General features: G+C 41.9%; 1 protein-coding gene and 2 gene segments (V, D, J or C); 1 reads left to right on the top strand and 2 right to left on the bottom strand.

The window, feature by feature from the left end:
* Positions 1-112: 112 nt before the first annotated feature.
* LOC121619970 lies at positions 113-8,503 on the bottom strand. Its single transcript, XM_041955911.1, has 6 exons — positions 8,453-8,503; positions 4,384-4,684; positions 2,335-2,422; positions 2,134-2,232; positions 652-709; positions 113-544 (listed from the first exon to the last, which is right to left on the bottom strand). The coding sequence occupies exons 1-6, from the start codon at positions 8,499-8,501 to the stop codon at positions 222-224; spliced, it is 918 nt and encodes a 305-aa protein (XP_041811845.1). The 5' UTR covers positions 8,502-8,503; the 3' UTR covers positions 113-221.
* LOC121619226 lies at positions 1,227-2,612 on the top strand. The segment is given in 2 exon segments: positions 1,227-1,280; positions 2,118-2,612. A coding segment is annotated over 1 exon segment (264 nt).
* A 5,734-nt stretch (positions 8,504-14,237) lies between the features above and the next one.
* On the bottom strand, positions 14,238-14,966 carry LOC121619181. The segment is given in 2 exon segments: positions 14,238-14,701; positions 14,918-14,966. Coding segments are annotated over 2 exon segments (369 nt in total).
* Between the last annotated feature and the right edge of the window lie 1,187 nt (positions 14,967-16,153).

The following is a 16,153-nucleotide window of genomic DNA, read 5'->3' as shown; positions in this document are numbered from 1 at the left end:
ATTCACATAAATCGTCACGTCTGCTCCTTCAATTAAACTCAATGTATTATCACAGAAAGAGACGATGAAGTGTGGAATATATTTAACATGTGTGTGTGTGTGTGTGTGTGTGTGTGTGTGTCCTCAGTGAAGTGTATCAGTCTCTGTTGTAGCTTCCAGCTGCAGCAGTCAGTTCAGTTTCTGTTCAGTCTGACTGAGGGAGGTTTTTGTACGACTCTTTTTCACTGTGTGAACAACCACTGACTGTTGATATAATGAAAACTCTGACAGTAGTAAACTGCTGCATCTTCAGTCTGGACTCCACTGATGGTCAGAGTGAAGTCAGTGTTTGATCCACTGCCTGTAAAACGACCTGGAATCCCTGATGCTCGGCTGTTGGCAACGTAAATGAGCAGTTTAGGAGTTTCTCCATCTTTCTGTTGGTACCAGTGTAAATAGCTCCCACCATAAACCTCTGGACTGGTCTTACAGTTGATGGTGACGGACTCTCCCAGAGCAGACCTCACTGCTCCAGGCTGAGTCACTGTGATCTGGCCTCTGGACTCTGAGGATACAGACACACAAACATAAAGCAGCGTCACGGTTTTGTCGGCTTCATTTCAGACAGACGGACGTTCATAGAGGAGAGGACTCTGATCCTCTGGACTTTACCTGTGAAGCAGCAGCAGAGGAGAGTCCAGATGAGGACGCCGATCAGAGTCATGTTTTTGATGAGGAGGATTTCTGTGGCTTCTGTTGTCATGAAGGACAGCTGTCAGTCATCCAGTGTTCAACCCTCAGGACTATAAACTCTCCCAGAGCACTGGAGCATGGTGCTGCTGATGCAAAGTGGCTCTCTATGGAAATGCTCTGACTGACTCCAACAGGGACTTGGATTAGTCTGATGATGCTGCTGATCAGTGGATCAATCACTTTATCAGAGCATTGATAAACAGTCAGTGATCATTTTAATGTTGATTTGGTTTGAGGACTCTGGATTCATTTTCTTTCACAATGTTTTGTTTTAATTTAATGCGAGAACAAATTAAATGTGACTTTTAGACAGACGTAAAAATAAAACCATAAAAATGTGATGAATTGTGATCAGTCGTGTCACAGTTTGATCAATATAAGATGAAATAGTTCATTCTTTCAACAGCTGGAAGTGTTCATGTTGAGTTTGTTGTGTTCACAGTCAGAGAGCCGTGTCTCTCTGCAGTGAGAGGTTTTTGTACGGCGACTCAGTCAGTTTGTATCACTGTGGTGGACTTTTGGTGGAGGAACCAGACTGGACGTTGGAAGTAAGTTTCTGCTCAAATATTAAATATTGTTTCATCAGTAAATGTTTGAATTCATGTGTCTGAACATTTGCAGTAACTTGAACTTTTGATCGGACGGATCAAAATCACTTTAAAGACTCAGTTTTATTGTCCGTTTCTGCTGTTTAACCTTGAAGCTGAACTCAAAGCAGCTTCACTCAACTTCTCTTGAAACGTTTCATTTCATTTGTGAAATGTGAACCGTTTGAAGTGTCGGAACGATGAAACCACAACACTCGTACTTTTCACACGTGTGTAAATTTGCTCTTTGATTCTCATTTTAAAGCGTTTTGAATTTGAGTAAAAATCATTTTGAATGAAGATGAAAATGTTCAAAATGCCTTTAAATCTCTGATCTGCTCAAACGGCTCAAAATGTCTTTTTGAAATAATGTTGACAGCTCTCTGATGGTCCTGGCTTATTTTTGGCTGATAATATCGTTGGATCTCATCAACTTCTGAGAGTTTCCACAGTAAATGTTTTTGTATAAATGTATCAGGACTCTGAATGAAATCACAGACGACTGAAAATATCTTCAAACTGTATTTTCTTGTTTTCTTCAAAAAGTCTAAAAGAGGTTTTTGTGTTTTAAAATGTCAATCAGATTGTTTTATTTCTCGTGCAGTTTGATATATTTCAGGTCATATGAGGACTCTTTCTGTGCTGATGTGCATGAGAGGTTTCTTAAAGGGAAGTGAAACAATGTGTGAGTGAGTGACTGGTGGAGCAGAAAAACCACCTGACAGAAACTCTCACACAGTCAAGGTGTTCAGGTGTCTGGTGTTTGATTGACAGCCGTGTGGTCCCCGTGTCTCCTAGGTGACGTCCGTCCCACCCTGACGGTGCTGCCCCCCTCCAGTGAGGAGCTGCGGCAGGGGAAGGCCACGCTCATGTGTCTGGCCAACAAGGGCTTCCCCTCAGACTGGACTCTGTCCTGGAAGGTGGACGGCAGCAGCAGCAGCAGCAGCAGCAGCTGGGAGGAGAGCAGGAGCCCCGGGGTGCTGCAGAGGGACGGCCACTACAGCTGGAGCAGCACCCTGAGGCTCCCTGCAGACCAGTGGGGGAAGGTGGGCTCTGTGACCTGCGAGGCCACCCAGGGCTCCCAGACTCCTCTCTCAGAGACGCTGAGGAGAGACCAGTGTTCCCAGTCCTGACCTGCCTCACTGAGACTCTGCTACTGGTTTTACTCTGCTACTGCTCTCACTCTGCACTCTGTCTCTGTCTGTTATCTGACAAATAGAAATATTCACTAGATTGTTGCACCGTTTCAATATTATTTCAGTGTTTGCAGAAAATAAAGACGTGTTCTTCAAATCACTTGTTTGAATATTTATTATCCTCAAAGTGTTTTCAGAAATGTTCTTTTAATAGTTGCGTGATGCTATTTAACCAAAAACATTTTAAAAGATGTATTTTTTCCTTGATGACTTTATAAATTATGTTTCACATCACATCATGTGTTTCCATATACACTGATTATCAAAGAGTTAATAAACTCAGACAAAACTCCTCATCATTTTTGATTCGTGCAAATCAGTGATGGTGAGGACTGTCATGCTGTTGTTGCTTTGGGTTTATCTGAAGAACATGCACTGTCCTTCAAGTCAAACTATAAAAGCATGAAAAACATTTTCTAAAGAAGAATTGTATCATCAGCATAAAGAGAAACCAAATTCTTGTGAACTCAAATTTATCCCTGAAACTCTTCACATCAGGGGTCACCAACCCGGTGACCAGGGGGCACCAGGTCGCCCGCAGCATCCACATCAGTCGCCCATAAGCCATTTCCAAAAAGAGCACTAAACAACTAACAACTAATTAATTGTGTTGCTATTCTTTTTGAATTACATTTACAGTGATGTAAATTTAAAAACGAATACATAAAAACGTAAAAAAAAGTATATCATAAAAAAAGTTTAATCTACGAACTCTGACGTAGTCTGGGTCGGAGGTCAGTCTACTGCGCATGACAAACCAGCTTTGCTTTGCTTGTGAGCGCTGCAAAGATGAGGAGTCGAACGCGTTTTCTACCCACAAAAACAGCAGAAAAAAGGAAGAAAACTTCATTTTCACAGTGAATGGGAGGAAGAGTTCTTTTTTACTAACGTGAAAGACAACTGCGTGTGTCTCACTTGCGGTGCGACTGTGGCGACGGCTGAGCGGCACAACGTGGAGAGACACTTCAGTACATGTCACAAAAGCTACCATGCTAACTACCCACCAGGCAGCCGATTTTTGTTAAATCTTACAAAATTGATAATTTGTACAAACATGGTTCAGAGTTTATGATTTGATAAAAACTGTTAGTGGCTCGTAAAAATTGAAAAAGATTTCCTGCAAAATGTTGTGGAAGTGATCATTTGAAAATGAAACAATTGGATATTGCATATTGAAATGTATCTGTTTCCGACCTTGTTTAATCATTCTGAATAACTATTGTGATGGATCATATGCGATCAGTGTCTTCACATAGAATATCATTAATGATAATATCAAATTAAAGGTACACTGTGTAACTTTGTTATTTCAGAAGTGTATTATCAGAGTGTAGCCCTTTGCATTACTCAGTGCCCTTGAAGTAGCTCTTAGTTTCAAAAAGGTTGGTGACCCCTGCTTTCAATCCTGCTTCTGCTGAAGATCCACAAACACAAAGACAAATGAAAGATGGAAAAAGATGAAAGTGTTACTGAATTCCACACTTCATAAATCATTGGTCTCAGTCATGAAATACAATTTTGCTGAACTGAAATAAAATGAATAAAATATGTTTGAGAGATGATTCGTATTTTTGCAACAAAATTGAAATATTTCAAAGAAGTGAAATCATAGTTTAAGAGTTTCATCAGTATCATCCTGCTGCTTCAATGTGCAACAAGATGTTTCAAACCCTGTTTGAGTGAATACATTAAAAATATAACTTTTTGTTATGTACAGTGTATTTAATGTTCAAATATTGTGAATAAGTAAGTGAATTATTATTAACTATTTACTTTTAGTAAAGCCTTTAGTTTTAGTTTGAGTGCAGCTGTTGATTCAGATCAGTTCCTCTCCAGCTGAGGGAGGTTTTTGTACGACGTTGTATCACTGTGTGAACGAGCTGTATCCCTGCTGACAGTAGTAAACTCCTGAATCTTCAGCCTGAACTCCACTGATGGTCAGAGTGAAGTCAGTCCTAGATCCACTTCCACGGAAACGATCTGGAACTCCAGACTGACGGCTTGAAGCTGAATAAATCAGGAGTTTAGGAGCTTCTCCAGGTTTCTGAAGGTACCAGTGGAGATAGCTACCCACATTTGAACTGGTTTTGCATCTGATGGAGACAGTCTGTCCTGGAACAACAGACTGAGATTCAGGAGACTGCGTCACAGTGATTTGTCCTGACGAACCTGGAAAACATGAAAAACAGGAGAAGGGTTATTGAGACAAATCCAGCTTGGAGGAAGATGATCACCATCAGAACAGAAGAGCATCATTTCTTTAACATGGAGAATAGATGGAAGAAGGTCAATGCTGCTTGTTTCAGTGTTTCTCCATCACAGCAGAACATGATTGTGGTGAAGCTGGTTGCATCCTGAAGCCAAGTTTTCAGAGGAGAGTCTCACCCTGAACCAGGAGCCCCAGGGTGGCCAGCAGTAGAACCAGTGAGCTCATGATGGTGCTGCCGGTGTGTGAGTGGCTCTGAAAGGCCTGGACAGCCACTGATCAACACTGGCCTCTTAACGGCTGGGAGCAGAGAGGCAGGACACATATGCAAACACACAGAGTCAGTGAACTGTAGCTGTCCTCAACATGTCATGATGTTTCCTCCTCACTGCTGGACCAACTGACTATTCAAATCATCCCCATGTAGAATTAAAGAGACTCAGGTTGCTGTACATGTAACAGGGTATAAATGTCAAATTATTCCACTTGCTGTTATTGGTTTTATTCATTTAATTGTTATTGGCTCAATAGTTGTCGTGCACAGCACGGGCAAATAAATGGTAATTGGTATGACGAACCCATGTTTATTCTATAAATGTATATGTAGTATAAACTACTTAGATGTAGAGCGTGTGAGGGATACTTCATACAACTCCATTAAGGATGTTACCGAGGAGTTTCAGGTTTGAGATACTTTGTATGCTAGCTATCCAGTAGCATTAGCTAAATGAATGTGCTGCTCCTGTTATAGTGTGCTGTGCACGAGACGCCAGAGCCCGCTGACCAGGCTGTTTTCGTGTTTTACCAGGTACATATTTTGTATTATTGCAATGTTCTAATTTTGTATTATTGTATAAAATATCTGTCAGTTCCCGAGAGGCGTGCTTGAGTGTGCTGTGCACGAGACGCCAGAGCCCGCTGACCAGGCTGTTTTCATGTTTTACCAGGTCGGATAATAAACTGCATAAAAAAAGACACTTCAGCTTCTCGACTCCTTTAAAAAAATAATACACAACGCAGAGTCGAGTGAGTTTGGACCAGCCAGTGACAGAGTGTGACTGAGCATGGTTACATACAGTAACTGCAAAGTCATCTCAAAAACAACACTTTCCTTTTATCCACTGATAGTGTAATCGGTTTTTTGATAGCAGCTACCATTTTGTCACAATCACAAGTTGTTCGGAAGAAACCGACAGCGAAAAAGTAGCTGTTCAGGAACAGGTAAAAAGTGGGAGAGATAGAGAGGTAATTATCAGCAGGTAGGGCAGAAGTTACACACGCACACACATACACATTCAGACACACATATACCAGACACATCTCCATGTAGGAACTGGTTGGGCTGCTTGTTCAAAATACTATTTTAAACATTTGACAAAGAAAAGGTTGAATCGTCTGCATATTGAGTTTCTGAAACAGCTTGAAACACTTCAAGCCGTTCGTTCATAAACTGGGTAAACTGGGAATGTGTTTGGTGAGTTTGTTGTGTTCAGAGTCAGAGAGCTGTGTCTCTCTACACTGAGAGGTTTTTGTTCGGCAGCTCAGTGAGTTTGTATCACTGAGGTGGACTTTTGGTGGAGGAACCAGACTGGATGTTAACTGTCAGGACATTTGACTCCTTTAATCAGCCACATTTTAGGTTTATTCTGTTTTGTTTCATAACTGTACACATTACTGCAATTTCAAAGCTGATAATTGGAATTTAATATAGTTGCAATGCTTTGTGAATGTGACACATTTTCTCCTCAAACAGACTAAAATCTTCTTTAGTTAAACATTTTGTTTCAATGATATTTAAGTTTGAAAAGTTTCCATGTGTACCTTTCCAACAAAGTTTTTTGTCTCTCAAAAATATTCTTCAAGGTTTTTAAATTTCAGCTTCAATTCTGAGCCAAACTGTTTTATGGTTTTAATTGATGTTTCTCAAAGATTTTAATTTCTGACACATTGTCTGTCACAAATGATTATCGTAAAACATCACTGTCACATTGAACCAACACGCTGCAGAAGTAGGTTTGATTTGATGAGTTTGGATACAAAACTCAGTTAACAATGTTCATTTTGAATGAACAAATCAAACTCACACCATCGAGGTCTTTTCTGTTTTATACAGGAAATCTTTAAGATGCTGTCAAAAGTAATTCTTCAGTTTGAATCTTTAGAACTGAAACCTGTCTGTTGTCATGGTTCAGCAGCAGTGCCTGTCTGTTGCCATGGTTACTGAACTGACAAAAGGAAGTGAAACACTGAAGACCAGTTTCATTCAAAGTTGAAGCTTCAACATTTGTTCTTTCTCTCTGCAGTGGGTTGAGTCATCTCCACCCTGACGGTGCTGCCCCCCTCCAGGAAGGAGCTGCAGCAGGGGAAGGCCACGCTCATGTGTCTGGCCAACAAGGGCTTCCCCTCAGGCTGGACTCTGTCCTGGAAGGTGGACATGTCAAGGATCAACTATCCAATCATCTCTGTTTACTGAAGTGTCTTAATGATGAGGATTGTCATGTTGTAACTGCTTTCAGTGTATCGATAGAATATACACAGTCCTTCAAGTAAAACTACAAAAGAATTCTTAATCACACATGAATAGCAGTATATCATCAGCATGAAGACAAACCAAATGATTGTGGATCTTCAACAGAAGCAGGATGTAGTTTCAGGGACAAATTTGAGATCACAAACACAAACACAAATGAAAGAATGTTGCTGAACTACACACTCCATAAATCCTTTTGATCTCAACTGTAAAATACATTTTTGTTGGAGTAAAAAATGCACAAAATGAAGAAAAATGTTTGAGACAGAATTCAAATTTTCACAACATGAAAGAAATATTATTGAGAATTCTTTTTCAGTTTAATTGAGTATTTGAGTTTTTATTAATGATGGTCAGAGATAAAACAATATTTGCAAGTTTAGTGTCCATGTGTATTTATACTCCAGGGAATGAATTTATTTGAGAGCTGAAATCAAACTTCAGCAACATCATCAGCATCATTCTGCTGCTTTAATGTGCAACAGAACATTTCAAACTAAATTAAAACATTAAAAGTATAACTTTTTGTTATGTGCAGTATATTTAGTGTTCAAATATTAAAAGTAAATTATTATTAACTATTTATTTTTAGTAAAACCTTTAGTTTTAGTTTGAGTGCAGCTATTGATTCAGATCAGTTCCTCTCCAGCTGAGGGAGGTTTTTGTACGACGTTGTATCACTGTGTGAACGGGAAGCTTTGACCCTGCTGACAGTAGTAAACTCCTGAATCTTCAGCCTGAACTCCACTGATGGTCAGAGTGAAGTCAGTCCCAGATCCACTTCCACTGAAACGACCTGGAACTCCAGACTGACGGTTTGTAGCTCTATAAATCAGGGGTTTAGGAGCTTCTCCAGGTTTCTGAAGGTACCAGCTCAGCCAGCCACTAACGCTTGAACTGGTTTTACATCTGATGGAGACAGTCTGTCCTGGAACAACAGACTGAGATTCAGGAGACTGAGTCACGGTGATTCGTCCTGATGAACCTGGAAAACATGAAAAACAGGAGAAGGGTTATTGAGACAAATCCAGCTTGGAGGAAGATGATCAGCATCAGAACAGAAGAGCATCATTTCTTTAACATGGAGAATAGATGGAAGAAGGTCAATGCTGCTTGTTTCAGTGTTTCTCCATCACAGCAGAACATGATTGTGGTGAAGCTGGTTGCATCCTGAAGCCAAGTTTTCAGAAGAGAGTCTCACCCTGAACCAGGAGCCCCAGGGTGGCCAGCAGTAGAACCAGTGAGCTCATGATGGTGCTGCCGGTGTGTGAGTGGCTCTGAAAGGCCTGGACAGCCACTGATCAACACTGGCCTCTTAACGGCTGGGAGCAGAGAGGCAGGACACATATGCAAACACACAGAGTCAGTGAACTGTAGCTGTCCTCAACATGTCATGATGTTTCCTCCTCACTGCTGGAACAACTGACTATTCAAATCATCCCCATGTAGAATTAAAGAGACTCAGGTTGCTGTACAGTAACTGCAAAGTCATCTCAAAAACAACACTTTCCTTTTATCCACTGAGCCATTTAATAGTCTTATTGTGATAAACGTCTGTTTTACAAGAGGGATCTGGCTGAGAAGCCAGCTTGAAAATAGTCTTATTAGTGGCACGAGGAAACGCAAGAGAGCATAGCTCGATCCACTATTGTTATCCCGCATGTTTTTTCTTCACATTTTTCATCTTCTGCCAGAATTTCGGCGCGTAACTAGTCCCGCAGCTTTGAGAAAACCCTCGCAAACTATATATCAAAACGTGCGGCTCAGTCGGGAATGGTGTGCTACGACTTTTATAGCTCTTTCGTCAATAATTCGCAAAGCTATTCGCAAAAAACTGTGAAGAATTTCCCTTAAGAAATGAATGGGAAATTTCCTCAAATTTCAGCCTTTTTCAGTTGTCCACTGCTTCGCCATACTTTCTCCCAGAGACTTCATTCAAACTTTAAAATGTAGAAAATTTTGTTGGCTCAAAATGAACCTCAGCATATTTTATGATATCTCTTATGGTTTTTGAGCTATGACCATCTCAAGACCATAAAGTTTCTCAAAAAAATGCTCAGAATTTTTTCCCTGAGAGTGGATGACCTCATCAGTTAGAGTGAAAGAGCCAGTGAGAAATTGTCTGAAATTTTTTTATAAAATTGCCGTAAAATCCAAACGGTGAATAGGAGACACATAATTTTTGGATCTTTTTGTAGACAAACCTTTCTTCGCTCATCAAAGTTCAATTTTAAAGGGCTAGCCCCCACCAAATTTAAATAAAGAGTGATCTTGCACCAGCTGCCCTGCTCTGCTGCTCCATTTAAACCCATACAATCTCCTGTTTTCTGAGTCGCAGCCTGCTGGAGTGTGTCTTTTTAAATCGACCATTTAGTCATTTTTCTAAAGAATATCTGGACATAAAACACATGTACATCTGGCCCAGACTTGTCTGCATCTCACAGTGTAATCGGTTTTTTGATAGCAGCTACCGTTTTGTCAAAAACACAAGTTGTTCGGAAGAAACCAACAGCGAAAAAGTGGCTGTTCAGGAACAGGTAAAAAGTGGGAGAGATAGAGAGGTAATTATCAGCAGGTGGGGCAGAAGTTACACACGCACACACATACACATTCAGACACACATATACCAGACACATCTCCATGTAGGAACTGGTTGGGCTGCTTGTTCAAAATACTTGGGACAATTTGATAAATGTGTAGTTCAAGCAGACACACACACACAAACAGACGAAGACACACACATACGCAGTCACACACAACGACAGACACATACACACAGACACAGTCACACAAAAATACAGTTAAATACACACAGACAGCCTCATTTATATAGAAAGCCACAACGCCGTTAGCTCTGCGCTCTAAAAGACTCCAGTTGGTCCATTACATCTACGGAGACAGAGGGTGTCTCTCTGAAACAAGCTAAAGATTTCAATCAATCAATCAATCAAAATTTATTTATACAGCACTTTACAACACTCAAGGTGACCAAAGTGCTTTCCAGTTAAAAGAAAACAGTGAAGTTAGAAATGAAAAACAGATTAAAAGATAGCAACAATAGAACACATATCAGGGAAATAAAAAAAGAGATTAAATGCAAATAAAATAAGATAGAATAAAATAAGATATGATAAAATAAAATAAAATAAAATGTCACCACATTACTGTGTATTAAAAGCCAGTCTAAAAAGATGTGTTTTGAGCCGAGTTTTGAAGAGGCCAAAGTCTGTGATGGTGCGCATGTCAGGGGGCAGTTTGTTCCAGAGTCTGGGCCCAGCGACGGAAAAGGCTCGATCCCCCCAGTGTTTATACCTGGCCCTTGGGACTTCCAGTAATAACTGATTTGTGGACCTTAGCGCCCTGTTTGGGTTTCGGACAGAGAGAAGCTCTGTCAAATAAGTAGGAGCTAGGCCATTGAGGGCTTTAAAAACAAAAAGTAAAATTTTAAAATCTATCCTAAACGATGCTGGAAGCCAGTGGAGGGAAAAGAGGACTGGGGTGATGTGCTGACGCCTTGAAGTGTTCATCAGGAAACGAGCTGCTGCATTTTGCACCAGCTGGAGGCGGCTCAGGGCAGACTGGGAAACACCAACATAGAGAGCATTACAGTAGTCTATTCGTGAGCTGATAAAAGCGTGAATAGTCCTTTCAAGGTCGGTGCGATTTAAAAAAGGCTTTACTTTAGATAAAGTACGTAATTGATAAAAACTCGCTCTAACCACGTTGTCAATCTGTTTGACGAATGAGAAACTGCTGTCAAAAATAACCCCAAGATTCTTTACAAATGGTTTTAGCTTCAAAAACATAGAGTCCGAATCTGCAAAAACATTGTCACCAAATAGAATGAACTCGGTCTTGTCCTCGTTCAAATGAAGGAAATTGCTCTCCAGCCATGACTTGATGTCTCTGATGCAGTCTGTGAGGGACTGAAGAGCAACACTTTTGGTTGGGAACACTGGTAAATACAGCTGGAGGTCATCAGCGTAGCAGTGAAATGCTAAATTATGTCTCGCTATAATTGACCCCAGCGGCAACATATACAGTGAAAAAAGTGAAGGTCCCAAAATAGAGCCCTGGGGAACTCCACAAAACAAAGAGGCAACAGAGGAGGACAGGTCACCAATCATTACAGAAAAGGTCCTGTTGTTTAGGTAAGACTCAAACCACTTGAGTGCAGTACCACGGATACCAACATAATTATTTAAGCGGGACAAGAGAATGGAATGGTCTACTGTATCAAATGCTGCCGTTAAGTCAAGCAGCACAAGGACAACAGGACGTTTAGCATCAACAGACACAGCTATGTCATTGTGAACTTTAAGCAGCGCAGACTCTGTGCTATGATCTGAACCCAGACTGGAATTTTTCCAGGATAAAATTATTTTCTAAAAATGCCTGTAATTGGATAAAAACAATTTTCTCAAGGACTTTTGAGATAAAAGGCAAGTTAGAAACAGGTCTAAAATGAGATAAAACATTAGCATCAAGATGTGGTTTTTTAAGAAGTGGCCTCACAACAGCATGTTTAAAAGAAGCCGGAACACATCCTGAGCTAAGGCAAGCGTCATTAAAACCAAGAGGACAGGCCCAACAGTAGAGAACACCTCTTTAAGCAGTTTTGTTGGGAAAACATCCAAAGGGCAATTTGTTGTTTTCACATGTTTCACTACATCAGCAAGGGATGAGAGGGAGATGGGCTCAAAGTGGTCAAATACTGAAGAGTGTGGGGTTGTAGCAGACTGGTCTGGTCTGATGCTGCCGCTGCTTAGTGCTCTCACAGACATCACTTTGTCAACGAAAAAGTGTAAGAAGTCCTCACATGTAGAAACAGTGGCGTCAGGCAGAGGACTAGAGTGGGGGCTCACAACAGAATTAATGGTACTAAACAACACACAGGGGCAGTGTCTATTAGACGAGATAATGTCAGACAGATATTGTGATTTAGCCTCCTTCACAGTCCTCTGATACTGAGCGAGACTGTCCCTCAGTATCTCCAGCGATACATGTAGCCTGTCTTTCTTCCAGCGTCTCTCCGCCTGTCTGCAGCGCTGTCTGAGAGTCCGGGTTGAATCATTCAACCAGGGATCGGGCCTGGGCTTGGTGGACCTGGACCTAAGAGGGGCGATACTGTCCAGGATCTCAGAACAAGCGGAGCAGAAAGATGACAGGATGCTGTCTGGGCATCCAGTCAGATTAATTCCATCACAGGCGAAGTACTCGGAGTTCATAAAAGCAGCCTCAAACTCTGCAGCTGTTAAGGGAGTAATAGTCCGACGACGAGATGCTGGGACAGGAGGCTTTCCAACAGGCGGAGGAGCAAGAACTTCAAAAATCACTGGGAAATGATCTGAGATGGGAGTCTCAGATATTTCAACAAGTGATACCATAAGTCCATGAGAAATAATTAAGTCCAATGTATGCCCAGCACTATGTGTAGGACCATCCACAGTTTGTATAAGGTCAAAAGATGACAATAGATGTTTAAAATCAGTGGCCAGGTGATCGGACGGACAACAAATGTGAATGTTAAAATCCCCACAGATTAAAAGATGCTCATATGTAGAAGCCACCTCTGCTAAGAACTCAGAGAACTCCTGAATAAAGTTCTTATTGTATTTAGGTGGACGGTAGACCACAGCACACAAGATTGGACAAGCCAATTCCACTGTGAACAGCTGTACCTCAAAACAGGAATAACTATTTACATGCAACTGTCTGCAAGTGAAATTATCCTTAAAAACTGTGGCGACTCCGCCCCCTCGACCTGACGTTCGCGGTGTACTGAGGAAAGAGCATCGAGGGGGGAGGAGCTCAGTGAACGCGCTGTCGTCACCGGGTTTAATCCACGTTTCCGTCAACAAGAGGAAATCCAGCACGTGTGTTGAGAAGAAATCGTTCAGGATAAAACTTTTATTTGTCAAAGACCTCGTATTAATGAGGGCGACGCGCAGTGGTATGTGGTCGGTTCGCTTGGAGCCACGAGCAACAGGACGGAGATTTTCCTGCACGGAGCCTCGTCCGTAGATGCTGACCCGCCTCGGGCGGCTGGGATGTGTGTAGCCGGCATCTGGAACAGCTGATCGGAGCCAGCTGACCTCCGAGGAACACCGCACAATGAAGCCGTCATACTGCCGGGGTAACCGCAGCAGGTGACGATGATCGTACTCCGAGGACTGTGACAGGTAGACTCTCAGTCGAACAAAGACTCCGCTTCGTTTCCCCCGCTTTCTGTGGCGACGTTTGCGGGGCGGAGGAACAGGTAGACGCCACAGGTAGTGCGGCACAGACGCCAGGAACGGTGGGAGCGTCTTTGACTGTCCACTACAGTCATAGATAGTAGACTTTATCAATGAATCACGAATATCCAGGAGGGTCTGGCGATCATACACCAGCAACGGTGACACATTTTTTACAAAAAGTGAAATATAGAGCAGTAGCAGCAAAACACAGAGCAGAGGTAGACGGCTTGCCATACACAACGGCGCCATCTTGAATTCAACCATTTAGTTACTAATCAGATTTGACATTCATAGAACCTGATTTTATTTCAAAACGATGTTCATGTGCATCACTTGTCATGTCTCATAGTTCAGTCAGTGCAGCCTATCAGAGGCCCCTTTTGCACAGAGATCCTGCAATACTGCCATAAAGAAAACCCGTCATGATGCTGCCTTTGCTTTGTGACATTAGACCAAACAACGGCAGCATGACAGAGTTCATGGAGCAAAAGTGCTGAAATATGTCAACCCTCACATGAGCAGCAGCCTGGCTGTTCACATCAGTCGTACATTTCTTAATGACGGTCAACAAAAGACTTTCTGCTCCTCTGCTGTTTTCTATTCACACGTAGAGCTGAAAACCTCATGAATTTATGAAGTGAAGCTTTTTCTGTGCTCCTGGATAAGCAGGCCATCACTTCCTGTAAAATAATGAAGTTTAAAGAACCATCACCTTGTGTGATGATCCGCAGGGAGGGGCTTTGACCTGTGTGTGTGTGTGTGTGTGTGTGTGTGTGTGTGTGTGTGTGTGTCCTCAGTGAAGTGTATCAGTCTCTGTTGTAGCTTCCAGCTGCAGCAGTCAGTTCAGTTTCTGTTCAGTCTGACTGAGGGAAGTTTTTGTACGACTCTTTTTCACGGTGTGAACCACCACTGACTGTTCATATAGTGATCACTCTGACAGTAGTAAACTCCTGAATCTTCAGCCTGAACTCCACTGATGGTCAGAGTGAAGTCAGTCCCAGATCCACTTCCACTGAAACGACCTGGAACTCCAGACTGACGGCTTGTAGCTGAATAAATCAGGAGTTTAGGAGCTTCTCCAGGTTTCTGAAGGTACCAGTGGAGTGAGCTACTAACATCTGAACTGGTTTTACATCTGATGGAGACAGTCTGTCCTGGAACAACAGACTGAGATTCAGGAGACTGAGTCAGGGTGATTTGTCCTGATGAACCTGGAAAACATGAAAAACAGGAGAAGGGTTATTGAGACAAATCCAGCTTGGAGGAAGATGATCACCATCAGAACAGAAGAGCATCATTTCTTTAACATGGAGAATAGATGGAAGAAGGTCAATGCTGCTTGTTTCAGTGTTTCTCCATCACAGCAGAACATGATTGTGGTGAAGCTGGTTGCATCCTGAAGCCAAGTTTTCAGAAGAGAGTCTCACCCTGAACCAGGAGCCCCAGGGTGGCCAGCAGTAGAACCAGTGAGCTCATGATGGTGCTGCCGGTGTGTGAGTGGCTCTGAAAGGCCTGGACAGCCACTGATCAACACTGGCCTCTTAACGGCTGGGAGCAGAGAGGCAGGACACATATGCAAACACACAGAGTCAGTGAACTGTAGCTGTCCTCAACATGTCATGATGTTTCCTCCTCACTGCTGGACCAACTGACTATTCAAATCATCCCCATGTAGAATTAAAGAGACTCAGGTTGCTGTACAGTAACTGCAAAGTCATCTCAAAAACAACACTTTCCTTTTATCTACTGAGCCATTTAATAGTCTCATTGTGATAAACGTCTGTTTTTAAAGAGGGATCTGGCTGATGGGCCATCTTGAAAATAGTCTTATTAGTGGCACGAGGCAACGCAAGAGCCACTCGCCTCTATAACTCAAAGAGCTATCGAGGCGAGTGGCTAGAGCGTAGCTCGATCCACTATAGTTATCGTGCGCATTATTTCTTCCCATTTTTCATCTTCCGCCAGAATTTCCGCCATTTTCCGCCAGAATACTTTTATAGCTCTTTCGTCAATAATTCGCAAAGTTATACGCAAAAAAATGTGAAGAATTTCCCGTAAGAAATGAATGGGAAATTTCCTCAAATTTCAGCTTTTTTCAATTGTGCGCTGCTTCGCCATACTTTCTCCTAGAGACTTCATTCAAACATTAAAACGTAGATAATTTTGTTGGCTCAAAATGAATCTCGGCACATTTTTTGATATCTCTTACGGTTTTCGAGCTATGACCATCTCAAGACCAAAAAGTTTCTCAAAAAAATGCTCAGAATTTGTCCCCCGAGAGTGGATGACATCATCACTTAGAGTGAAAGAGCCAGTGAGAAATCGCCTGAAGTTTTTTTCTCAAATTGCCGTAAAATCCAAACGTGAATAGGAGACACATAATTTTTGGATCTTTTTGTAGACAAACTTTTCTTCTCTCGTCAAAGATCAATTTTAAAGGGTTAGCCCCCACCAAATTTAAATAAAGAGGGATCTTGCACTAGCTGCCCTGCTCTGCTGCTCCATTTAAACCCATACAATCTCCTGTTTTCTGAGTCCCAGCCTGCTGGAGTGTGTCTTTTTAAATCGACCATTTAGTCATTTTTCTAAAGAATATCTGGACATAAAACACACGTACATCTGGCCTAGATTTGTCCGCATCTCACAGTGTAATCGTTTTTTTG

Source organism: Chelmon rostratus, chromosome 16 (genome assembly GCF_017976325.1).
Source record: "Chelmon rostratus isolate fCheRos1 chromosome 16, fCheRos1.pri, whole genome shotgun sequence".
NCBI lineage: Eukaryota > Metazoa > Chordata > Actinopteri > Chaetodontiformes > Chaetodontidae > Chelmon > Chelmon rostratus.
The sequence above is the reverse complement of the archived record's forward strand: the minus strand, read 5'-3'. Positions and strand labels throughout refer to the sequence as shown.